We start from the raw sequence: 26,502 nt of genomic DNA, 5'->3' as shown, positions 1-26,502 counted from the left end.
ACCAGTACACCCAGGTCCTTCTCTTCTATCTGCTGTTTCATCTGAGAAGCTCCCAGCTTAGCAGAAATTTTTGCCGTCAATGTGGATAACCCAATTTCATACTATACCAGGGACTCCCCCGTCTGCATCCTCCAGTATGTTATTCCAGTCTTCCTGCATTGACAGGAGCTCCCAATTTTTTTTTTTTTACTAGTGCACTAATGACCTTGGCACAAAAAACATGTATGAAAACATTACACAAAATCTTTTCCAAGACCAAAGCTGGAGGAACCCTACTAGAAACTTCCTCTAGGCCACTATTTTCCCTTTCAGAAAAACCTTTAAATTTCTCTTTTAATAAGCGAGTTCCTCACCCACCTGTCTACACTCTGATCGTGTTCAGCTTTCCAGGTAATAATTTGATATCCAGAGAGATTCTTTTGTCCAGAATATCTGGTATCTTTTCCAGTGGATTTTAAGTTAGCCTCCTAATTGATTGCCTATTTCTATTTACCTGCATCTTTTCAATTGTTTTTTTTCCTTCTAAGACTCACTGTACTATTGAGGTGAGACTAACCAGCACAGATGGATAAAACTATCATTTTAAATATATACACTTTATTCGTTATTCTGCAGTAATATAATACCATGTTAGCTGATCACTGTGTTTAAAATCCTTGCTGCTGGACCTGAGGTTTCATCGGCCAGTTGTGGAATGGAAAAACTAAAACCTAGATCAGTTGATTGATTTTCTGGGGTCATGCAAATGCTGTCTTTCTGGACGTGGTTTAAAACCAACCTCACATCCTGTGATTTATTCTTATTGCAGATCTTTTGCAAACTCTTAGGAGTCCTCCTTGTATTCAGAAAAGTGAGCTTTGTAGCAATGGGACTTCCCTTTAGCTCTGTAAACTGCAGATTTCCTGCTCAGAAGGAAGGCTTGAAGACAACAGAAATGTCACAGTGATTGCCTTTGCAGTAATGACCCTGTTGAGGCCTGTTTGCAGACTAGCAACCTGATTGCCAGGCTGACGGCTAAGCAAGGGGCTTCCTGCAGCCGTGTGCTGCCAGGCGGCGTTCCTGGAGCATGGCACCGCAGGCGAAGGGCAGCAAGCAGGGCATGCTTCCTTCTTTTCCTTCTTAAGCTGCATCTCTCTTTTCATGTTCCAGAGCTGGTTTTGGGCCTCAGGTTGCTAGTGACATGGAGAGAAAAGCTGGTTTGGAGCTGAAAAGCTTCAAAACAGACAAGTGTTGACTGGGTCATGGATGTTTGCTTTAGAGCAACCGGCTGTGACCTAGCTGGTACTTCATGTCCTCTCTGTGCAAATGATCACGCTCACCCTCCTGGCCTTTGCGGGGTGACCCACAGCCTGGTCTGTGGCACATCTATTGCATTGGGTAGGCTCTGGCATTGCTGAAGCTTAGTCTTGAATGGTGAGAGGACCACTTTGTAGGAGGACCTGGCTGAGACAGTCAGAAAGGGGCTCATTTTCAGGAGTAAACCCAGAAATGGAGCTTTATCAGCAAGATTTCCAAGACACATGTGGTCCAAATGTCCGGAGGCACAGCCCTCCTTTCCTAACTTGCTTCCCCGACAGCGGTGTAGGCGTACCAGCCTGAGAGGCTAAAGGAGGAAAAGTCCTGTTTGCTCTGTCCTTTTCCCACGTCTGCTCTCTGCTGTGCAGTCCCCAGGGCTGGCTGCAATGCTCATGGGACACGTTGCTAGGCTGGTTAACGCACTCAAACAGCCAGTACTGCAGTGTTTTGCAGGGCGGATTTTCTCATGTGTTAGTGAGTTACATTAGTTTGTGCATGGCTGCAACAAGCGCCAGAGCTGGCACAAGGCATGCAGCAGGAGCAGTCCCCTAAGAGAGATTACAGCCATGCAACCCGACCCCAATTGCTCTGGCATCACCACCTTCCTGATTTTTTTTTTTTTTGGTATTGTGAAATGCTTAGTGAGTGTCTTTTTTCTGTCAGTGAATAATATGTATGTTCTAATAACTGGATTTTACAGGTACCAACATAAACCATAGTCCCAACTGTGTAATGAATTATAATGGTCTCCTAACAGTAAAGTGGAAAGATTAAAATAATATTGTGTTAGGTGAGGTGCTGGTCAGATGAGAATAATGTGTAGGGGTAACGTTCAAAGCTAAACAGCCTAGAGTTTGGACTTTGGTAATACACAACTGATTAATATGGAGCTCTTTCTGTGAGATAAAAAAATATGTAGTGACCAATGGATCTTCTAAAAGCATATGGCTGTTCTTCTGAAACACCTGCAACATGAGGCCAGCTTTTCCTAGATGACTATGGTCATTATCTCAAGCCCATCCTAAAATAAAACTATAGGAATCATCTTGCATGTGAAGTTTCAAATATGTTTTCTTGGAACTTGTTTACCTCAGTCATTCTTGAATAGGGCACAGAGATTGTTCAAATGGACCCAATCTTCAGAAAAGTTGCATTTGCTTTCGGAGCTGACTTCTGACATGGCATGTTATGAAACTTTGGGTTTTTTTGTTCACATTTCAGAGCTTGGAGGATGAATCAAAGTGGGTTGAAGATCTTCTTAAGATGCACACTGCACGTGTGCGTGACATTGAACAGCTCACAAGCTTGGACTTCTTCCGAAAGACCAGTCGGAGCTACACAGAAATCCTCTCCCTAAAGACATACCTGCATACGTTTGAAAGTGAAATTTAGCTTTCTAACCTTACTCAGTGCATCCTTTTATCAACTGGTGTATATTTTTATATTGTTTTTATATTTATTAATTTGAAACCAGGACATTAAAAATATTAGTATTTTAATCCTGTATCAAATCTTAAATATTAAACCCTTGTGTCATTTGTTTTGTTTCTCTAATGTTTAATATAGGTATGTCTCTTGGTTTATTTAGTAGCGCTTGTAATACTGCAGCTTGAGTCCTTACTCCAAGCTTTTAAGTGGTGCTGCAGGATTTGATACGTGCATCACGGAAATATTAATTTCCAGTGCTCCTTTACCACACTTGTAGTCCTGTACTGTGTATCAAAATACTGAACATGTAAAATTACATTCATTTACTGTTAACTATGTGACAGACATATTTAAACCCTATAGACAAATAGCATCTTAAATATAATAAACCACACGTTCAGGTTTTTTTAATGTGTTTTGATTTCCTTTCACAGGGACATTCAGAGGCACTTGTGGGCAGCTGAGTGCTGCCAGATCTCTCTTATTCACCAGGCAGAGCCCTTCGCAAGAGCTTAGGTTTGCTGGTAAGAGGACTGCCAGGAGCCCAGGTGCCCTGCCCTGGTACTCAGCAGTGAGACCGTAAAACAGTCATTACTGGTTAGGTTTTGCTGTAGGGGCAAAGCTGGGAGAGGAGGTTGGTTGGTGTGATAAGCTACCGGGGTACACCCCACGCTTGAGGCCAGTGGGCCCTCCTCTGGAGCCATGGGGAGGATGCGAGGTGACAACATCCACTGTCACCAGTCAGGCTGTGTCACATCCCTTCACGACCATTGCTGCTCTGGGCTGTTTCCTGGGAATACCTGTTCCATTGCCCTTTGCTTTGACTTTGAGGGAAGCTGAGATAAGGCAGATGTTGACGGAGGTGACAGTGCTAAACACTCAGCAGTGGGCTTTTACCTGGGAGGAGAAAATCTGATTTTCATCATCTTGTTCTAATGGCCAGGATTTGCAGAGTTTTCCCCTAATCTGAGGCTGAGTCTGAGGCTTAATGCCAGCCGTCATTCTCGGAGGAAGCCCCTTGGCCTGATTGCACTATGTAACTTCTGGTACTGTGAATCCCATACAGTGCACATGATTTACAACCATCACCTACATGGTCAAGTGAGTCCAGTCTCTGTTGGCTACATCTGTGCAGTCACAGTCTCATAATCCTGGCAAGCCCCAACGAGTGACACTGGTGGCACAGTCCTCAGCCAATGGAAGAGACACTGTTGTAGGCTGGTAACTAGATAATGGCCTGATTTGGCCTGGACAGCTTTTGTAGAAGGCATATGGTATGGAGCATTAGTTAGTGTAGTTAGATGATGTAAAAGATAAATTCTTGTTTAGAATGCCTCTTGAGGCTGAACCCACTAGCGGCGCTATTACAAAGCCATCGTTTGGGGTTACAGATTTCCCTCTCTCCACCAAAGTGGTTTTGTGTCTATTTTGTCTTTGAGGGTTGCAAATGCTGGAGGGAGGCAGGAAGGGCTGGAAAGCATCTCAGCCATGTACACAGATGAATAGCCAGGTCTCCTAAGTAAAATTAATCTGGCACAACTTTAGCAATTTGTGTCCCTGTAGCTTCCATCTAAGAGAAAGTAGTAAGCTGGAATTAATCACATTAACACTGATGATAAAATTCTTGTGACCAGTAGACAAAATTTTATTATTCTACGTGCCAAATTCTGTTTAAATTAGAAGAGCACAAAACTTGAATGCTTTAAAATCCCCCCACAATGTTAGGATGGAAATTCTAATAACTGCACAAAGCTCTGGGAAACATTCTATTCTTGCAACTTAAAAATTGTCTCTTGTGGTTGTCTGGTAGCACAGAAATATTTTTCTGTAAGCTTTTGCAGGGCTTCCTGCCATGATAAACTTTACATTCTTACATGTGCTACAAAGGGTATTTCCTCTGGATTTAAAACAGTTTTCAGTTAAGACCTAATTCCTCCAACACCGACTTTAGCGATGATATAATGTGGTTGTTCATAAACTAAACTAAAGACCACCACTACTGTGTTACTTTGACATTCATCTGTTGCTTTGTTTGTTTTTTTAATGCAATCTAACAAATTTAGATAATTCTTTTACTTTCTTCCAAAATAAGAGGACATTTATACCAAAGGAACATTTAAGCCCTGAAAGATTCTCTTCTTCTTGTGTTCAGACAAGTTTGCTTTTGAAATACACTAAGTGATGATTGCTGGGAGAGACGGTTTAACTCTGTCTTGGTTTCACTAACGAATGACAATTAGTGTGTAGGAAAATGTGATTTTTTTAGTCAGTTGCTTGCTGTGAGAATATATACTAGTAATTTACTTCTGTTCTACTTCTCTTCAGCCCTTGGCCCCGTGCTCTTGTATGTTTTTGCTGTTTTATTTTACCTTGCTGGCAGAAGTAGCTGTGCTGGGGAATGTTTGTGGTGACTTCTGTGAATTGCATGGGGTTTTTTTCCTGTTGAAAGATGCCTTATCAATACAAAGCTCCAGTGCAAAGCTAAAGACTTGTAAATCCCTCTGAGCAACATGAGCTCTTCAGGAACAACAGACATTTTAAAGGAAACTTGTAATTTCCCTTTGGTATTCATCAGGGTGAATGTTAGCTTAGGGCAGTGTGTAGGAAGGAACCCCTCTGCTTTCCATTCCTGTTAGACCATTTTGAAAATATGAAATACCAATTGCTTCTGTTACATGTTTCTTTTTCTTGATATTACTCTGGCTTCTGCAAGAGGTCCACTGAGGAGAACAAGCACTGAATTTTTCTGTCTAGCAAACACTAGTTTTGAGGGTTTGGGTAATTACTGTTTGCAATTGGTGATGTAAATTTGGGGCATGTTTAATGAGTTAGAGGCAGTTCAGTTGAGCAATTGTCAAGGCAACAAAAGCCGTAGGTGTCCTGCACACCTATCAAAGTCCTTTTGCTCTGGGAAACATCCTCCAGAGGTAGTTACGCAACTGGAATATCCCTGCTACAGGAAACTGTTACTTTTTTTAACCCCTTTTTCACAGTCACATATCCTTAATAGATAAGCATTGAAAGCAGGTCAAGTAACCTGACCAACAGCACGGTTATGATGGCAAAATTATAGCAAAAGTCACCATCCTATACCGGCAATACTGACATACTTAATTACCACGGATTATATTCTGTCCTGATCGGCTAACAGCTTGATTAGATTGATACTTTCTGCTTATGGCTACTTCCCTGTTCTTCATTTCCAGCCTTTAGTCCCTCTGGGGTGTTAGGTGCAGCGTTCAACTGTTTCTGCAGCTGCTTGGACACTGGCACTGTTTTGGTAATAGCAGATCAGTTTGTATTGTGTTATAAAGCACTTTCAGCTCCAGATGAACAAGAAAATTAACAAATATAATTGTCAGGTCTGTGCCATCTTGTGAAGGTTTTCCAGTATTCACAGGGGTATCGTGTGAGTAAATTTAAATACCCATGTTTAATTAGGCCAATCTTGCTGTGTCCCTGGAGGCTGCTCCAAAACAATCCTGCCATAGTCCCCAGCTTCTCAGTGCTTCGTATGTAAACAGTTGGTCAACTGATTGTGTGAAAATTTTAACAAATGAAAAAACACACTTTTTGTAGGAGAGTCCAGAAAACAAAAGCAGTGATAAAGACATAAGAGAGGAAGTTTCCCACTTCAGGAGACAGAAGAGGCTGAACAGGTTGAAGGTCCAGGAGATGCTGCCAGAAGGGAACCAGGGCTGGAGAAGATTTATTTGGCAGGTTTATGAAGTCCCTGTTCCCTCTGCATCCGACTTCTTCCACTAGATCCGTCCTTCACGTACAACGGATGAAACAGCTCCCTAATTTCTGCACACAGCCAGGAAACAGAAAACTTCTCAGGGAAGTTGAAGGAGTTCGCCTCTGAAGGTGTTCCTGGTTGCAGGAGCAGCACATGAATTCCGGAAGTGTCGGGGCCTGTGCCGTGAGGACAGAGTGCAGGATCTGACCTGAAAGAAACAAATTTGTAGCAGCTGGAGCTGACATTCCAGCAATCTTTCCCTTCAGTCTCACGTCTACCCCAAATTTCTTTAATTAACTTTAAATTTGCATTACAGAGCTGTGCAGCTTACCTCAGCTGCTCTCTACAGGAGACAGAGGAGATATTGTTCGTGGTGCTAAGCAGCATGAGAAAATTCCCTTTTTTTTTTTTTTTTTTTTTTTAAAAACTGCAAGCCCCCTACCCACAGGAGGGCAAATGCATTTGTTCTGCCCTGCAAGAGAGATGGGAGAAACCCAGGCTTTCCTGGGACAGGGGAGCGTGTGGGTGCTGCAGACCTGCCACCTCCCCTCCGCTCCGGTACAGTGCTCTTCAAACACATTTTGCACTTATGGCAGTGGGGTTTATTCTGCTGTTTTGGCACAGAGGACAAACAAAACTTCACAGCCTTCCTGGGAAGCGGCTGCTATCACAGGCACGGATGAAACTGTGGCACCGAGAGGTTGAATAATATGTTTAAAGACATGTGTATGGTAAGCCCAGTAAAGCTGGTTACAGCACTCCTGCATGGGGTTTGATATGTGGTATTTTTAGAATGCTTCTGGTAGTGCTACCACTGGTGGAGGGCACAGGGTAAGTTTTGTAAAGCAGAAGCCTCAGAATCACTGAGGCTGAAATAAAATTTGAATACAGGGCTATAGAAGCAAAACTCCTTTCCTTTGGGGATTAAATCATGCTGAATTAGTTTTCTATCAATCCCGTCCATCAAAATGCTTGTGATAGGCCTGGTTCCTTATCAGAGTCCTCCCCTGTCTCCAGAGGGGTGCCACACTACGTGTCTGTCCATCTGTCTGTAGTCCTAGTCCAAGCTCAGTTTTGTGACTCTAGTTTCCATTTCCCCCTCTGCAGTCCCAGACAACCATTGCACTTGACCTGAGGTACCTGATATAGCCATGGTAATACAAGTATACTCTGATCAGGATAGACCTGCCAGCAAATGATTAGTACTGCGTTAACTGTGCATCTTCCAAGTGGGTTCATATGTGTTTGAAATGTTTAAAGTTCAGCCCTTGTTCAAGACAGGAGGAAAAAAAGGCATTTTAAACACTGTGGAAAAATACCTAATCTCCTCTCTTTGCACTTGTGTAAATATAAGATAAGAGCAGTATTCCCAAGGTTACTGCAAACAGCCCATCACTACAGAGTACAAGCTAACATTTACTAAAATGTATGTTGACATAAAAAGCAGCATTGCTGCAGTCAACCGCAGTAAACAAAACCACAAGTTTCTTTGCCTTTACAAGTCAGAAGTTTGGGATGTAACCTAGTCAGACCTGCCCTCACAAGGAAAAATCCCTGCCGTGCTAATAGCATCCACAGTATGTGCACAGTTGTTCTGGAGCCTTACCTTACCCGCTGTTTTCTAAATATGGTACGGGAAGGCAGATGGAGGTCACCCTGGTTTCATCTGCAGGTTTCGCCATGGAGAGATCAGCAGGCAAAGTTAGTAATTGTGGATTAGCACAGCTGTAACTGATTGACCCTAAAACTGGAATTTACTAGAAAAGAGGTGGGATTATTTGACATCATAAACCCTCAACGGAAAAGAATGAAATCCTTCTCAGGGGCTATTTTCCTGAGAAGTTTTCTGTTTCCTGGCTGTGTGCAGAAAGTAGGGAGCTATTTCATCTGTTGTATGTGAAGGCCTGATCTATCCAAAGAGGCTGGATGCAGGGGAAACAAGGATTTCATAAACCTGTCAAATAAATCTTCTGCAGCGCTGGTTGCTGTCTGGCAGCATCTCCTGGACTTTCAACCTGTTCAGCCTCTTCTGTCTCCTGAAGTGGGAAACTTCCTCTCTTATCTCTTTATCACTGCTATTTTTTTTTGCTGGCCTCCCTGTTTTCTTCCAGCTTTGATCTGTTCATCATCTCCAAATAGCTCTAGTGTTAGTCTAGCCAGTGCAATTTCTGTGCACGCGCATATCTCTACAGTGTGCACGGCCACCAGCTCTCCCAGCTCTTAGCTCTGTCAGGGCTTACACACTCCTCCTGCAGAAGAGAGGGTGTGGAAGATCCTGATATATTCCCAGCTTCTTCTCTAGTACAGTTAAAACCTCAGGGTGAGCTTTTGTAGTTAAAAACCCTCTTCAGAGTATTTAAGGTGGTGACCTTTACCTATGTGCATGGCTTTGCACGGAGGCATTTAATGTCATTGAGGGTAGGATGTCAAAGATCTGATGTATCAACCAGGAATTCTCCACACAGGCTATGACCAACTAGACCATTACTAACAACTGAGAAAATGAACTATTAATAATGTCAGTACTTTCTCCTCTGGGACTGGGAAGTTCAGACCCAATCCACACACATCAGAGGTCAGGATCTGTCTCAGCATTGACTTCAGTGGGAATTGTGGCAGACCATCTTCTCCGCTCATCTGCCCCTTTTCACCTAACAAAGTCCCTAGGACATTGGCGATGGCTGTAGTTTCACCTGCTCTCTTCCTGATGCACATTGTCATTTGTACTTCTAGTCTTTCCCATATTTCTAGGTGGCTGTTGGGATGTGTTTTGCAGCGCACGGACATGGTGTTCTGGGTCAACAGCAACTGCACCCTCCTTTTCCTCCTCCATTGTACAACCATATGAACAGCTGTCCCTACCAACCTCACTTAATCACATGCTCATCTGCCTTGACCACCATTGCCTCTCCATGCCCAAGGGCCCCTGGCTGAGCTTATGGTCTGTAGTCCACTTACTGGCCGCATCTGCAGAGTCTAGAGAAAAGGCAGTAGGAAGCAGGTCATAGCGGATGTGTTATCTTCTGGCAGGCTGTATCTAATCTGTGTGGGCTACAAGCTGGTCAGATGTTGATAGTCCTTTCCCATGTGAAAAAAATTGAATCCCCAAATATTATTCACTAGCAGAAACCCCTTTAATTTAACAGGTTCTCCTTACTGGTAACACCAGAAGAAACACTGCTGCCTTAGGGATCTAACACCTGCCATTTTCATAATGATTCTTGTATGGCAATAGAGAAAAAGAAGTTTGCAGAAAAGTAGTTCCTTTTGTTTCTCTATTTTGTTGAAGAAGAAAGCCATTATATGTAGTGTGCTCAGCTGGCCTAGCAGGCATCCAGTTCGGCCCTTAGCAGGGCCGAATGTTCTCTGGGTACCCAGCCCCTGGAGTTGGAAGATAGGGATGGGGACCAGACTGGAGCCCCCATGATCCAGGGGGAAATGGTGAGTGACCTGCTGCACCACTTAGACACTCACAAGTCTATGGGGCCTGATGAGATCCACCCGAGAGTGTTGAAGGAGCTGGCAGATGTGCTCACCAAGCCCCTTTCCATCATTTACCAGCAGTCCTGGCTAACTGGGGAAGTCCCTGCTGACTGGAGATTAGCAAATGTGACACCCATCTTCAAGAAGGGCCGGAAGGAGGACCCGGGGAACTACAGGCCTGTTAGCCTGACCTCGGTGCCGGGGAAGCTGATGGAGCAGATCATCCTGAGTGCTATCACACGCCATGTAGAGAATAACCAGGGGATCAGGCCCAGCCAGCATGGGTTCAGGAAAGGCAGGTCCTGCTTGACCAACCTGATCTCCTTCTATGATAAGGTGACCCGCCTAGTGGATGAGGGGAAGTCTGTGGATGTTGTCTATCTAGACTTCAGTAAAGCCTTTGACACCGTTTCCCACGGCATTCTCCTGGAGAAACTGGCTGCTCATGGCTTGGACGGGTGTACTCTTCGCTGGGTAAAGAACTGGCTGGACGGCCGGGCCCAGAGAGTGGTGGTGAATGGAGTTTACTCCGGTTGGCGGCCGGTCACAAGCGGTGTTCCCCAGGGCTCGGTGTTGGGGCCAGTTCTGTTTAACATCTTTATCAATGATCTGGACGAAGGGATCGAGTGCACTCTCAGTAAGTTTGCAGACGACACCAAGTTGTGTGGGAGTGTTGATCTGCTGGAGGGTAGGCAGGCTCTGCAGAGGGACCTGGACAGGCTGGATCGATGGGCTGGGGTGAATTGTATGAGGTTTAACAAGGCCAAGTGCAAGGTCCTGCACTTGGGCCACAGCAACCCCATGCAACGCTACAGGCTTGGGGAAGAGTGGCTGGAAAGCTGCCTGGCAGAGAAGGACCTGGGGGTGTTGGTTGACAGCCGCCTGAATATGAGCCAGCAGTGTGCCCAGGCGGCCAAGAAGGCCAATGGCATCCTGGCCTGCATCAAAAATAGCGTGGCCAGCAGGACTAGGGAAGTGATTGTGCCCCTGTACTCAGCACTGGTGAGGCCACACCTCGAATACTGTGTTCAGTTTTGGGCCCCCCACTACAAGAGGGATATTGAGGTACTGGAGCGCGTACAGAGAAGGGCAACGAAGCTGGTGAAGGGTCTGGAGCAGAAGACTTATGAGGAGCGGCTGAGGGAGCTGGGACTGTTTAGCCTGGAGAAAAGGAGGCTGAGGGGAGACCTCATCGCTCTCTACAACTACCTGAAAGGAGGTTGTAGAGAGGTGGGGGTCGGTCTCTTCTCCCAGGTAACAAGTGATAGGACAAGAGGAAATGGCCTCAAGTTGCGCCAGGGGAGGTTTAGACTGGATATTAGGAAATTTTTCTTCACCGAGAGGGTTATCAAGCATTGGAACAGACTGCCCAGGGAAGTGGTTGAGTCGCCATCCCTGGAGGTATTTAAAGGACGTTTGGATGAGGTACTTAGAGACATGGTGTAGTGGTGGTTTTTGGCAGTGTTAGGTTTATGGTTGGACTCGATGATCTTAAAGGTCTTTTCCAACCTATATGATTCTGTGATTCTGTGAACTAAGGGTGCAACTCCATGGCTTTCATCTTCCATGCCTCACGATCTATTTCTAGCCTTTGTCAAAAGGTTTCCATAGCATTCATGAAACCTGGGAGCCCTCCTGTGGTCAGAATCATGAGCCGTTCTTCTGGTTGTTACCCCAAATCTGATGTAGTACTTAATTCAGTTTTAAACTTTATCCTTGGAATATTCATTGAGAAAAGCTTCAATCAATTTAAAAAAAAAAAGTTTACATGGTTTCCTGGGTCTTTGGGGGATGACCTTATTACATTTCGCTTCCCTTGGCCCTTATCTCATGCTGTCCACATCTCTTTCCCAAGGTTGGGGGGATTGCCTGACAATCTGCCTGTTACTTCATCTTTCTTGCCTCTTCCTCCCTGCCTGCTGTCCTGCATAGGCTTCTCCTGTCCTGCTCTGATTAGCCAGGTTCTCTCCACCGGTCTGTATAAGGACATTCCAGTTGTGCATTAAATAATGTAATTAAGATATATTCCATGTGTATTGTCTCATTGTCTTCCAAGTTGGAGAAGTATGTGATTCAGAGGGCTTTGGTGTACTTAATTTTCATGTTGTGCTGAAATTGGAGAAAAGGTTTTATGGTTCCTCAGGGAGTTAATTTTGTGGTCTTTGTCCAGCCCCCAGGAAAATTCTGTTTCCACATGGGCAACTGCTTGCTTTTTAGCAGTGTTTCATTGTACACGAGAAGCAAAACTGACAGTTATCTGGAGCACGTTTATGACAGAGTAGGAAAGGGTGAGGTGAAAAATGGGGAAGGGCGAGAGGAGTAATAGCCCCTTTGCTTTTGCTTTAATGGGGCTGATGCTGTATGTTTCTTCCCTGCTGTATAACTAAAGAGGGGAACAGCCACACGGCCGTGCTATCTAACACCCCTGACATCGTGGCTGTTTGTGGTCTACATCCCAGATCCCAGGGTCGTCCATTGGAGAGGCTGGGTTCACTACACAGAGTGACTGGCAGAAAAGGGCTGAGGTCCTCAGCTCCTCCCAGTACCCTCTCTGCCCTGGAATATGTAAAGGCAGATGGGTATTCATGATGGTAAATACTTCAAGGCTTGTCATTTGTAACATAATCCAGCACATACCACAAGGGCTTGAAAAAGGTTTGAAGCTTCTAGCCTGTACGACTGTTACAACTTTTGAGGATATGGAGGAGCATGGAAAATCCCACCCAAAATTTCAACATCAAGTATGAATTGAGTAGGTCTCACAAGGCTAGCCTAGGATGGGGCAGAGTCTGGAGCTTTGATTCTATCATAAGCGTTACCTGACAGAGAAAGAAGTATCCAAAACTCCTCAGTCTTAGAGTCTGCACTTCTGAATTTCACCCAAAAGACTGCACAAATACTTTCAGTAGTGAGACTTTTTCAGATCACTGCATCTCAACATGACACTGAAGGCAACTAGTCTAGAAAACCACTAGTAAGAACTGCAACAAGCTGTAGCTCCAGTGGAATTAAGCTGTTGGCCTCACTGGTCTAACTGGAAACTAGATCAAGAACTGTAATGATAAAAAATGACAAGCCTAAAGGTGTTCATGGTCAGATTATATTTTCTTATCCCTTTTGTGTCAACATCATTCTTATCTTAAGAAGCTCGCCTTCCTCACTGGTATTTAAATAATCCACCCACTCCTTCCCAAAACGTATTTTTTTGTTGTTGTTCGTTTGTATTTTTTTTTTTTTAAGCTGCAAGCACATCTCTTCTGAATAAGAAAAGAAACTGTTGCAACTGATTCCTGGAAAAGAGGCCTGTTTCATTTTTGTTTTTATTTTATGGATTTAGATTTATGGGAGTACATGCCTACACTTTATGCCCCGGGTACCTTTGCTTAATTCTAGTTTTACAGTATGGAAGTCATAGAAAGGATTGTATTTTCCATTCTCATAATTAAATGTACACCAGCAAATAAAGCTTGCACAAAGATAATAATTCTCCAGTAGCCACTTAGTCCATCCCACACGTAATTTAGTGTTGTTTTTTGCCTAAGGATATGTTCCCGTGGGACTTTCTGGAATGGTTTAACAAGTCACCACCTCCAGCAGAAGGTTAAATTTCTTGGCATTGCAGAAGCAGATCATGTGATGTTCCTGGGCTTTGGACACAGACTCTCTCAGCTGCATTAAGCTGGCTGAAGAAATTATTGCCTCCTCTCCCTGCAAGGGTTATTGTTTCCTCATTGCCTGCAGAATTGCTCTCCCCTAACCCACTCCAGTTGGAGCAACAGATTGTTTCACTGAACAGTTTAAAAGCTAGAGATCTACTCATGTGTCTCATTTTACTTGGAAATGGGTTGGGAAGCAACACAGGATATGCCTAGTTAGAAAACCAAAAAGAGTGGTAATTAGTGACGGAGGGAATGAGTTGATCTAGTGGGGACTGTAGATATTTGCATCTAGGACAGCTGGAATCAGGAGAGATGATCCTTCACAGCCCTTGTCTCCTTCAGACACCAAGTAGCCTGATTATTTTAAATCACCTTTACTAATGGTTCAAACTAATCCAGTTACCCATGTTGGTGCAGGCTTGTCCTGTAGTTCTACGAGGCAGCTGAGCCTGTTAAACAGTGCATTGCTACCCAAAGGTATGGCCTTACTGACCTTAAGCTTCTGCATGCTCTCAGCTCAGCCCATCTCCTGGCACTTCATCCTAGGGCTGCTCTCAAAAGCAATAACTGAGGGCTCAGCTGAGGGGCTGTCAGGTGTTAACAAAGCAAACCTCTGCTGCTGTTCATGAAAAGTAAAAATGAATATGTCTGTAGAGTATATCCATGTATCAAAGAGTATGTCCTTAGCTGCAGTGGGGCAGAGTTAAGCAACATTTTTTTACTACGCTTTCTTCCAGCTAGCTGTGTCCCTGCTCATTGCAGGGGGGTTGGACTAGATGACCTTCAAAGGTCCCTTCCAAGCCAAACCATTCTACGAGTCTATAATTCTAACTATATCTTGCTTAAGAGAACTTCAGTCCAAAGCACGAGGACTTTGCATGTGCTGAGGTCATTATTTTACAGTGTTTTAAGGCAGTTGCCTGACTACTTATTTGCTCAGTTAGCCACATGACTTGATTTTTAATGGTGCTGGCCATTTCCATTGACTCCGGTAGGATCCTTAGTTGCTCATAAGCCCTGAAAATAAAGCCCTGACTTTGCTGAGCTCTCTGTTCAGCAAAGCATTTCAGGAGCTACCTAAGTCCAGGTATGTGTCAGTGTTTGATGCAACTGCTGGGAATGCTCTGTGTGTGAAAAATACACTCCTCTCTGGAGTGCCAAGTATTTCTGGCCCGGTAACGTGATCATGCCATTTGTGTGATCCCCTCCCTTCAACAACCTTCGTCTCCATGGACCTATTTCAACTCATATAACCATTGGGTAAAGGTCTGAAAAATCTGAGTCCCACAGGTGTCATAAATATGGGTGATGGTCCACCCAGTGCTCTCCCTGGGAGAGGACCTTTGCAAATTAACATGCATAAAGCGGCGGATCACAGACCTGCTAGTCAGGAGGAAGCAGAAGATGCAAACACTGGCGGTATGTTTTGGCATCTATATATTGTGGTATGTCCTGTATATGCCACTTATCTGAAAGGAAACAACCAGCTGTGAGGAGAGAGAGAGGTCTGATAGGTTGCAATTTCAGCCTGTTGCACTGTACCAGACACTATTCCTGGAAAATCCTTGTTAGATGATCTTTTTCTTGCCTGTGCAGATGTTCCCTGCAGCGTGTTCTCGTTTCACTTCAAATGACCCAAGGGCTGGGGTTTAACCACTTCGCTGGCAGTCTGTTCCCCTTCCCCACAGGCCTCCTTGGTGGGACTTTTTTCCTTCATCCAACATTTTCTTCACTGTTTCACACCTCGCTTCCAGCTGAAGATCCTCTCACTGAACCCTCCCAAGCCCCTTTTAGGCAATGCCATTTTTTTCTGTTCACTTTTTTACCTTTTCACTGGGTGTATTTGCAAGGCTGAAAGAACAGGAGAAGCCCTTGTTGCAGCACTTCACTGCAAGTGTCAGTGTATGTAGGATCTCTTCTTCAAAATGTGCATAACGTTTGAATGAAAAAGCTCCTATTATTATCCAATTCATCTGTGTTTTCTTTGATACCCTCTATTTGCAATGTAAAGAGCAGTATTTCCCTCTGAAAGGTGCTTAATCTCTCTCTGCCTTTCATCCTGGTCTTATGCTGAATTATCTTTAGATCACGACTCTCCACTGTGAATTATTTTTTGTCCTCCCTGCCCAGGTAGAGCATTGCCAAGCCATTTACTAACCACATTTATTGAGGGAACAAGGAGATGGGTTTTACACTGGGTCCTACATGTGGTTAAAACTTGGGATTCTCCTGGTTACCCAAGCTGTACAAATTAGTAAATTTGTAAGTGTAAAACAGTTCCAAGAAGTTCCTTTCCAACCAAAAGGAATTTCAGTGCTCCAGACCTTTCTAGGAAAGATGAATATTTCATCCCACACAACATAATTTTTTGCGAGGATAGATGAACACTGCCTGTTACAGCAAAGTAGATCGAATCATGTTAAGTAACAGTTACTTCCTTCTGGCCTGGCCAGTTATTCAAAACCCTGGAGTCTCGAAGGCTGCTTAAGTTAAGAGGAAGAACCAGTAATGTCGTTCCTTTCCAGGAACAACAATGTTTATTTCCAGGGAAGTCTCCTCTAATTTAGCCTGGGATTTGAGAAGATGGGTGCAGTGAGGGACAGACTGTCTATGGCACACCCAGAGCCTGCCCGGGACTCCTGGATGCTCTGAACGTGCCGAAGCCATCAGCGCAGCACCCTGGTACATCCCAGGGCCCAGATCAGATGCACAGGATGAGCATGGAACATCTACTGTCTGCTGGGACCAGAGCTGCATCCAAAGCCTCTGAAAGCCATCCCTGAGAGGCAGCAGTGACCAAGTCTTCAATATGGAAGCTGCCTGGACAAACTTTCCAGCTGGAAAAAGAAGAGGTGCTACAGGAAACAAGGCCTTAGGGTAGCTCTGATTAAACTGAAATTAAAAAGTTGTGTTTTTCTAGATAAAGCAGGATGAAAACTAGATAAAGCAAAGGAGAGAACTCTTCTCAGTGTCTCTACTCTTTCCTAACTCTTTTGTATAGACACCTGCCCCTTCGCAGAACAACTCCTGGGTTAAATACTGGGGTATTGTGCAATGGATATGTTGTACCGTGCAACTGCCTTGGCTTTAGACACATGCCTGTTACTGGACTGTGGATTTGCTCAGTCATATCAAATCTGTGTCAGTGTGAGTGTGTAATCCAGCAGGATACTTAAGTGTGCTTAGCTCACATCTGTATACCCAAATCCCTTTGATTTTTGAGGGCACTTGAGCATGTGTTTAAAGCTGTAAAGCATTTTTCTACACTGGGTTTTACTTTGGGGGAGAAGTACATTGGGGTGTTGGAAAAAAATATTTATAAACTGGGAATCCTTTCGTATATTTTGGATTGCCTGCTGTGTCTGCCTTCCCCTCTGCAAAGCAGATTAATAATCTTATGTACCTTTCCTAGAGTATTGTGAGGATTAGACAGTGCTACACTGCACTTCTAAGTGTAGAATGCTATGTTCTACTGCGGTCCCAGGGTAGGTCCCAGACTTAACTAAGTCTGCTCAAGGGTAATTCCTGTTACCGTGGTAATAGGAGGCTTTGTATTAAAATATGTTTGGTCTCTTACACCATGAATTATAGGGCCGAACTCTTCTGTGTAGAAGAGATAGTGATACCAACTGTCACTATGATACGTGTTCCCTTTGGAAAGAAATCACAGTTTCCCATTTTCCAAGTCTGTCTAACCATGTCCTTGGCAAATCACTCAATCATTACTCCAGTTCCTAACCTGTACTAAAAATAATGTAGATTGATTTTCCAGAAATGGTAATGTATAGTTGAAAACAACCTTGATCTTTATAAGTGTGTCTGTCATATACGAGTTATACGTATAAATTGACTTGCCCATTGCCTTTCTGTATAACTTCCGTGTGCTGGAATAGTAATTGTTTGCTCCATTAACTTGAGTTTATTCCAAAATATATGGGTTTGGAGGGCTTCTTGTTTGTTTATTTTGTTGTTCTTTAAGTATGTGGAACTGCGGTAAATTCTTATATTCAATGATTATGCAAAATAGCTTATAAAAGGAAATGAGAAAATAATTACGTCTCTCTAAGAGTGCCTGCAAACCAGCAGTGGTTAAAAGGCTGATTAGTGTGCAGTGAGCTTAGTATTTCAGGGCCTACCAGGTAGTGAGCTTTCGGTAAAAGCAAACAAAGAAAGCAATCTTTGTCTGTTGATGAGATGTTTGGTATTATAAATTATCGAACGATGTAAAAATTGCCTTTTATTTTTGTTAGATAAATTGCCTTGACCTGAGGTTTTCCAGGAAGTTGAGAAAAGTATTTCTGCAAATTTTGGGGGGAGGAGGGAAAAACAAAATAGATTTTGACATTCTGACTACTATCATGATACGGGCTGTTGACTGTAGCGTTTGTGCTGGTGCTGGTTTAGCACACAAGTTTCAAAGCTTAATAAAGAATCTCTTTAAGTCTTCTAAAAACACACACTTAACTTGCAAATGCCTTTCAAGATCTGGTTTTTTTTCCCTGTATTTTTTAAGTGGTACATTCATCTCAACTGATTTCTTCTCAGTATAGATGAAATTTTAAATGTTGAACCATGGAAGATTTGTAAGCACTTAACACTCAAAGTAGTTCTTAAATAATCTTTAAATGTTGAATTAAAATCTCTGTTTACAATGAGGTAAAAGATAAAATACATGTGTACCAGGTATTAAAGTTGCAAAATGTTAAGAAGCATCCAGGCCGGAGATATAAATATCAAGCTAGCATCTTTTTGTGTACCAATTAACCTGTTTTACATATACAGCTCAGTCTGGTTTTGACCTGTTGTGTTAAATCTGTTCAAATATATCAGTAAAGCTAATGTGTTAAGAAAGAAGATGACCTCAAAATGTGAAAATCAAGCAGCAGCTCATGGGTTTTTTTCTTAGTGGGGAGGCTCAAATCAAGTCCATTTTTTTTCTCCAGGTTAAAAGATTAATTCAGAACACCAAAATCCTTAGTTTTTCTAAACTTTTTAGGAAAGCAAGTCTCCCAGCTAAAATTTTCTTAAGCAATGCACGGCATAATTTAAGGTAGTAAATTTTCATTGAGCGACGTTCCTTGAAATAACTGCTAGAGCGAGAGATAATTGTATGCCTAAATAAGACTTAAATCTGGGAGCGTGTCTGAACAGTTTCCAAAGAGGTGCCTGACTACTTTGCTCCCCCATCTCGTTGCCTTCCTCTGGGAAATGTTGTTGCAGCCATCTTGGCAAGGTAAGAGGGTGAGACGAGAGAGCTCACAGAGCTCATTGTCATCAAATAATCTAAGAAGGGAAGAAAATCCCAAGAGGTGAGGGAAGCCCCTGCAGCGGACCCCACCAGCAGCATCACTCCTTGAAGCAACACTGGTTGCAAATAAAAGCTCAGCGAGCTTTTTCTCCAGTCTCTATTTCTGTGTGGAAATATACAGAAATAGGATTTATATTTCCAGTCCCCCTTGCTTCCACGCCTTGCGTGCCCCTCCGAGTAGTTTGCCCCACTGCCCTCTGAGGGTCCCCACTGGGGTGGCAGTGGCGGGAGCAGCCCCGGCTCCCTGACCAGCTGGGCACCAAGGCAGGGAGGAGGTGGATCAAGCCATGCTCGTGTATGTGTTTCCAGTTTATTTCTACGGGTACTTGCACCACAGTTTGAAAATCCCATCTCACAGGCAAAAGAAAAAAAGTACCTCGTGTCAGAACTGTAAGAAAATCTCAGCTCCTGCCTGGCACTGCCCAAGGACATTTTCGTGGTGGAGAGCCAGGGCAGGGGCTCCAGCCAGCCGCGGCCTCAGCCGCAGCCTCAGCCTGGCATTGCAGGGTCATAGAATCATAGAATCATAGAGTTATTCAGGTTGGAAGAGACCTTTAAGATCACCAAGGCCAACATATGGGTCATTTCCCGGTAGCTCTTTCTTTTCTGGGCTGTCCCTTAAATGTGGCAGAAACAGGCAGCAAAGCCCTGTTTTGCAGAAACGTGTCTGTAGTTGCATTTCTTCCTTTTCTAGCCAGCAACCAGTTTAACACTCCTTCAGTTGTTCGTCTCTTTTTTTTTTTTCTGTTGTTCTGAGGAGGATGGGTCATGAAAATATTACTTTAAGGCTTCTCATAGAACCAGGCAATACATTTTTTTTTTTCTTTTTTTGAGTAATATTCAATGCAAAACAACTTGTCTGGAGAGGGTGGAATTGCAGCAATGGGCTAAAAGCCCTCAGTGTCTTGTCTGGGTTTGAGCCTTGGCTCAGGGTGACGTTGGCGGTGAGAAGAGTGGGTGATACCCAGCGCTCTCGGCAGGGTCTGTGCCTTTCCTTGAGAGTGAGCACACCCAGATGCTGGAGGAGCTTGTGAACTCCATGACCAGGCTTTACTGGAAGAGAAATTACCGCAAGAAAGCTTCAAGGAAATTTTGGATTAAATTAAGAAGTTTTGTAAACAAATCTTGCTCCTGCTCATTGTGTCCTTACAGACAGGTCCTTTCCTTCAAGCCTGGGCTTAGTCCTGCCACCTCGTACAGGCTTCTCCGATTGCATCCAGCCCTCCCTGTCCCCTCCGGGCATCTGGGAGAAGTGCCTTGCTGCGTGTCCCACTTTCTGCTCCCTGGAAGGGCTCCCCCTTTGCCAAAGGAGGGACGTTCCCTCTGCTCACAGCATCCTCCTGCCTGACAGTTTTCTCCCCTTCCCAGGATTTTCAGGGAATACGCCATCTCCCTTCCCCACGGACGACTCTGCCTGACCCACAGCTCAGCAGCCAGGACGAGGCAAACTGGTAGCGTTTCTCTCTGTTGCTCAGCCAAATCCTTTCAAAAGAACGTAACGTATTCACATACAACCAGCTGTGAGCAAAACACATACCATCTGTCACAGCAATTTAAAACCACTGTTCTCATGGCCTGACTTCTTGGAAGTCATCATAAATGCCATGGATCAAGTTAGCATAGGAGTCTGGGCTTTGCAGTCACTTTAAGGATGCCTCTTGTAGCGGCGATGAGCACATTTCCAGTGAGCACTAGCACTGACGTCAATAATCTTTCAAGGGTGGGGTGTCAGGCTGTATTAGAGGCTAAATGAACTGGCAGAAAGCCCACAAAACCCAAGAGATTGTGTGCCTGTGTAAGGTCCCAGGCCCCGCCAAGTCGGAGACTGTGAGAGCTGCACATGGAGGGTGAAGGACGCTTCGTGCTGGTCCCACTTATGCTGTCCACCCCTGGCCGATCCGCTGCTACTGGCTGTGGGGACCAGGCATTGGCATGCAACTCAGAGGCCTGGATTCAGTCTTTAACATGTACAGCCTTGGGTAAATCATACTTAGGTTGCTTTTTGGGCTCCTGAGATACTCAAGAGACCAGCTTTGTAACTAAGCACACAATCTGTGCTGCTGTGGATATGGTGCATAAAGGTGGACAAATCTGCAGCATGGGAGAGCGATGTCCTGCAGAACACCTCCGTCAGCTTGCAAAGCTGAGTACTGTGGCCTTTTCCTCCTAAGATACATCCTCCGAGACCCAGGGGCACCGTATGCCTGGCTTGGGATCTGTGGTGGGACAGGGCTGTGCACGCAGCCAGAAAAGGTCCATCTTCACACCTTCCCTCTCATGCGCTGTCCCCTGGATCCTGCTGCCTGTCTCAGAGGCACTGAGCAGTGCTACTTTGGGTAGGCTTTTCTGAACATATTTAATGTGCACCAAACTGAATTTCTACTGTTGCATTACTTTTTCCCTATTCTTCAGTTCTAAATCGAAATCTCCTTATGGAGGTTTAAGCACACAGCAACAACATTATGACCTTTATCGACAACATTTGTAACCTCAACAGCAAGAAGATGCATGTTTGTTTGTTTGTTTCTCCTGTATCTATTGCCACCAACTGCATTTTCTGCCTCCCCTTCACTCCCAGTTCTTTACTAACTCAGCCCCATCACGGCTATTCTGTTATTTTGCCTGTGCTCAGTGCCAGGCAGATAAGTCTGTAATTCCCTCAGTTGCCCTTGGTCACCTCCTCTGAAAATTGGCCAAACTTTAACCTTCTTACTGTCCTGTATGTTTCTTGATACTCTAACAAACTGAAAATCACTATTTAAAAACTTAACTCCTGGGTGAGACACTTGATTGAAAGTGATGTGGGCTTGCCACTTTATTTAGGTCTATTTTTCATAACCTTGTCATTATTGCATTTCACCAGCACCCCAATCAGCACAGTACAGAACTAAACTAAGAAATTTTTTTCCTGCAAGTGGGAAAAAAAAAAAAGAAAAAGAAAAAAATCCTAAAACTATGATTCATAGTTCTTCCACTTCTACCATCTAACAGTGAATAATTACTACTCTTAGGAGGCCTTTTTCCTCTGAGACACTTAAGAGAAAAAGACCCTTCCCACTGTCGTTCCGATAGCCATACATGCCCCTTTGTATCCCGTTACTTCCCGTTCCCATCATCTACCTTTGCTGGTATCTGATACACAGTTGTTATCAGCAGTTCCTTCCTTCATTATGATATATGTGGTTTTGGTTTGTATAATATTCTGTTGCTGGGAGAATGGCGGAGGGCGGATTGTTTGTGGAGGTTTTTACAAAAGCTGATTTAATTTCCTCTCTAAGCCAGCTTGTGCTTTTGTTTTGTTTTGCTTTTGTTTTTAGCTCCACTTGACCTCTTCTGTGCAATGTGAGAATGTGCCTTTTGGGGCACTTAGTAAATTGTGTTTAAATAGTTCCCAATTATCACTCACATTTTTCCTGTTTAAATTCTTTCTCTGAAGTAATCTGGCTCATAATTGTTTTCAGCTTTGTGTAATTTGACTTCTTGAAAGCACTAAGTATATAGAATTGTTGGTTTGGATTTCATTCTGGTTGCATGCAATTAATGTAAACCAGCCTCTCTGATTCCTTCCTTCATAACTGTCAAGACAAATCCAATACTGGTACTACCTCGAGTTGGGTGCCATATTTCTTATGTAAGAATTTCTGTAGGTGTTGTTACATGTCCATTCCCGTAAAAACTGTGTGCTCTCTAGTCCATCACATCATATTTTTCTACTCACCCTTGGGGATTCCCCTTCTTTCTTCTCAAGCTGAAGGTGTTTCTTGATGCTCTCTGCCATGACCAAGTGGGTAAGAAATACCTTTCCTCCTGCCTTTTATCCACTGCTGGTAAGGAGCACTGCAAGAAGAATGGATAATCTGTGATAAAACCCAAACTAATGTTTCTCCTTGCCTTACTGTGGTCAAAATAGAAGAGGAATTGTGAATTTGTGACTTGCTGCTTTTCATGAGAGAGCTCCAGTTTTGCACAGCCCTTTGCTGCAGGAGAGCAGGGCCAGCCATGAGAGCCACCAAAAGTGATTATTATCATTATTCTTTAATCCACTAACCTGGTTTGATTTTGGGGCTGAACCTTCTCCCCACCCCCATTTTGAGCATCTATCACAAAGAGGAACCACAGAAAGTGCGGTCTGGAAGAACACACCCCACATGAGGCAGGAAAGGGGTCAGTATGGGAGCCTGTCCCCATGGATTGGCTGTGGGGACACCTGTAGAGGTTGTGAGGACCCACATTCAGTTCACTCTTCCACTTGAGGAGGTCTGTACCTCCCCTGTATAGGTGCCTCTCTCCAGGCACATACGCCAGCCCTCGTGGTATGGGCAGGCCACTATGGGATGTCCCCCGTGCTCCTGCTGATGCTTGGCTCCCACCGCAGGTAATCCTACAGGACTCCTGCAGCGAGAGGAAGCAATAGCCGTTCCCCAGCATAGTACTTGTGGTTACTTGGGTTCCAGACGTAGTGAATTTTTCAGTAAAATAAATTGACATGTTTTTAAGGAAAAGATGAGACCCCATTCTAGAGCTCCATGTGGTTGCCTCTGAGTTAGAAGGGAATTTAAATTGGCTCTCCTATGCCCATCTTGGGCTTACATCCCTGGCTGTTCCTGAAGGCTAACACAACATAACATTTATTCAGCCACAAAGTATTTATTTGCTTATTCTTTTTGCTAAGTGATTCGATTGTTTCTTGTGTGCTTTTAAACTTCTCTCCTCAGCCATATTTCATTGCCAAGCATCCAGGATTTTAATTTAATGGTCCTAATTTGGTCCATAAAAATCTGCATGTTTCATGGGAGAAAAATTTTATGTCAAAAGGCCCGCTAATGAAAGATGATAACAGCCTTGCACAATGAAAGGAGGTATGGTACAGGGCGAACAAAAAGCCCTTTTACAACATTATAAGGTTGTTCCCTTCTGTTTTGCTTAAGGCTCTATTCATTTTAAACTGAATGGTGTCTCTAATTCCACACTCTCTAATTTTTTCCTCCTCCAGGAAGGCACTGATCAGTATCATTGCCTGGGTCACCACGTTGGATCTCAAGCATTGCTACTGTTTACTCCTTCCCCAGAATGCTAACTTTGGTTTATTTACCCATCATTAGTAATCCCTGAGGTTTGGCTATTTTTTCCAAACTGTATGATGAAAGTAATTTTCAGTCTGCTTGGAGTACGAAGTCCACAATGTCTTTAAAAGCACAGCTGCTGAAGCAATCTATCCTACATTTGCAAAGATGAATTTATATGGTTTAAACATCATTACACAGCAAGGGCAATTGTCGTCATAGTTGCAAGCTGATCTGTCGTAGAGTTTGTTCTTGGTTTCAAGTTTCTGGACATAGCTGCCTATGACAAGTAAAAATATATAAATAATCATTCGAGCACATGCTAGAGAAACCTTCAGTGCTTGCTAAACACAAATATCAGTGGCAGTAGCTTCTTAGAGAGTGTGTTAAATAAGCAACAGCTAATATGAACCACGATAAAGGGAACGATCAAAAAAAATATGTGTGGTTTAAGAGAAGTCTCAGTTATGACTCTGTCTGTTTCAGAAAAAGCCTTTGGTTCCCAGTCACCAAATGTCCTCGCGTCCTGATAAGGCTGGTGTAGATAGATAGGCAAAATCTACTATGAGTTGTGATTTCCTCTTGCCCAGTTTACTCTGGTTTCAGGCAGGGGTGAGCTGAACCAATGTAAATTGTGGTTTCAAGCACATTTTCCTGCGTATTTAAGAAGATGGTTTAACCACAGCAGCTGCAGGGGCTGAATTTTGGCTTTTGAGTCCCTGACCGGCCACCAAGCCACCCTGGCAATAGCAGGAGCTGCTGAACTCTTCTGCCCGGCCCGGAGAGGCAGGCCACCACTGCTATTTCTGGAGAAGGCATGGAGGGATAGGTCCTCGGTGGGGCCCAAGGTCCTCCCCTGCTGCCTTGGGCTGCCACAGTCTGAAGGTGAGACGCAAGGTGAGGACAAACGCAAGACAATGGGGGCAACCTGTCCTGGAGCTGCTGCCCACGGCTTTGCTTGGTGGCCCCGGAGGGATGTCAACTCCTCAAGGTGGTCGTTCAGCTGCAGCATCTCTCCTGGACACATGGGTTGAAGGGTATTTATGCAATTTAATACACAGGAGGAGGTAAGTGTAAGCAAGGCCTGAGCAGTGCATGCAGCGAGGTGTTTTAACCTCAGTAGGTTTTCTTGGCTGTTTTGCATGGGTAGTGTGCCTCAGTCTGCCTTAAGTAAACCAGGAGAATGGGTTGAAACCTTTCCAGTGAAAGACTTCTATCATTTTTCCAAATTTCAAAATCAAAAATGTTCCCCAAGAATGTGGCCATTTTGAAAACATTTTGCTTTGGGGAAATATGAAATGAGCCATTTAGATAAAGCTTGAAATGTATTGCTTGACCTTCTTAGAAGGGAACGTTTCACTTTTTAGTTTAAAAAAGACTGCTTTAACACTGATACCATGTTTTTAAAATGTGGTATGCCATTATTAATCAAAGGAAGCAAGGTTATTTTGTTGAAAAGAAATTTATGGTTCCAGAATGACTTTTTTAAAATGTTTTTTTCACGTAATTATTGACTTTTTTTTTTAATAATATGGAAAAAAAACTGATTTCCAGATGTCAAAACATTCCTTGGACTAGGCACTTCTTGACTTTACATGGCTACACGTTAAAGTTTACACCAATTCTCTTTAATTATTGTAATATCAGACTGTTTTTTCATATTTACCGTAACTTGTTTTCATAAGAGAAACGGCAAGACAGTAGTGCATTGTTTTGATTCCATCCTCCTCGGGATTCTTTCCTTTTTTATTAGAAAAAATTCAGCTGAAGCTTACTGCTATTTCTCAGCAATTAATTGTTTTAGGCTTTTATTTTTTAGTACATTTAGCCAAAACCCTCCTCTCTAAACCTCAAAATATTCAAACAAAATGTTTTCTTGAAGCAGCAGTTGATTTGAAGCCAATATGAAAACTCATGGATGGGAAAAAATAGTAGTTTTAGCATGGGAAAAAGAGCCTTTCACTTTCAGGTCACTGGTTCAGACCCTGCAAAGAACAGACTGCCCTCAGCTCCGAGTCAATTAAAGGAAGACTCATGATGCCTCACCTATCTGAGCCAGGTGCCTGGCCCATATAGCATGTCATAGCCTGCCATACATCATAACGTATGATAATATGTTCTGGTCTGGTCTCTAGTCACGGATGTCACTGCATGCCATCGCACTTCACAGGACTGTGGGTGTGAGGGCTGTAGCTTGATGAAGAAGACCACATTGCACCCCATCTTCAGCCTCCTGCTCTTCCACAGACCTCAGCAACCCATGGCAAGGCCAAGCGACTTGCCCAGGACTGACAAGGAAAACTCAGATGGGTGTTCAAGCTCCCTCGTCAGTGGAGGGAGAGAGTAAATCACCTCAGGAGCTCAGTCCAAACAACGCGTGTGGTGGGGAGCAGCCTTGAGCCAGCCCTTGAAGAGCAGAGCACCATTCTCGGTCTGACACTGGATGAGGCCTGTCTCCTGAACTGAGACTTGCAAGGTTGGTCTTTCTGTCCATTCAAACCTAGCATGCTGATGGTGAACAGAGGT

General features: G+C 43.8%; 1 protein-coding gene across 1 annotated transcript in view; it reads left to right on the top strand.

The window, feature by feature from the left end:
- The window catches only part of ENPP2 (ectonucleotide pyrophosphatase/phosphodiesterase 2), a 54,711-nt gene extending 51,997 nt beyond the window's left edge, over positions 1-2,714 (top strand). Inside the window, exon 25 of the mRNA XM_075495764.1 lies at positions 2,518-2,714. Coding sequence (XP_075351879.1) covers positions 2,518-2,688 — 171 coding nt within the window. The 3' untranslated portion in view covers positions 2,689-2,714. The remainder of the gene's footprint in view (positions 1-2,517) is intronic.
- The last annotated feature ends 23,788 nt before the right edge of the window (positions 2,715-26,502 follow it).

The sequence above is a fragment of the Mycteria americana genome, chromosome 2, assembly GCF_035582795.1.
Source record: "Mycteria americana isolate JAX WOST 10 ecotype Jacksonville Zoo and Gardens chromosome 2, USCA_MyAme_1.0, whole genome shotgun sequence".
In the NCBI taxonomy this organism is placed as follows: Eukaryota; Metazoa; Chordata; class Aves; order Ciconiiformes; family Ciconiidae; genus Mycteria; species Mycteria americana.
Note: the sequence above shows the minus strand (reverse complement) of the source record. Positions and strands in the feature narration are given on the sequence as shown.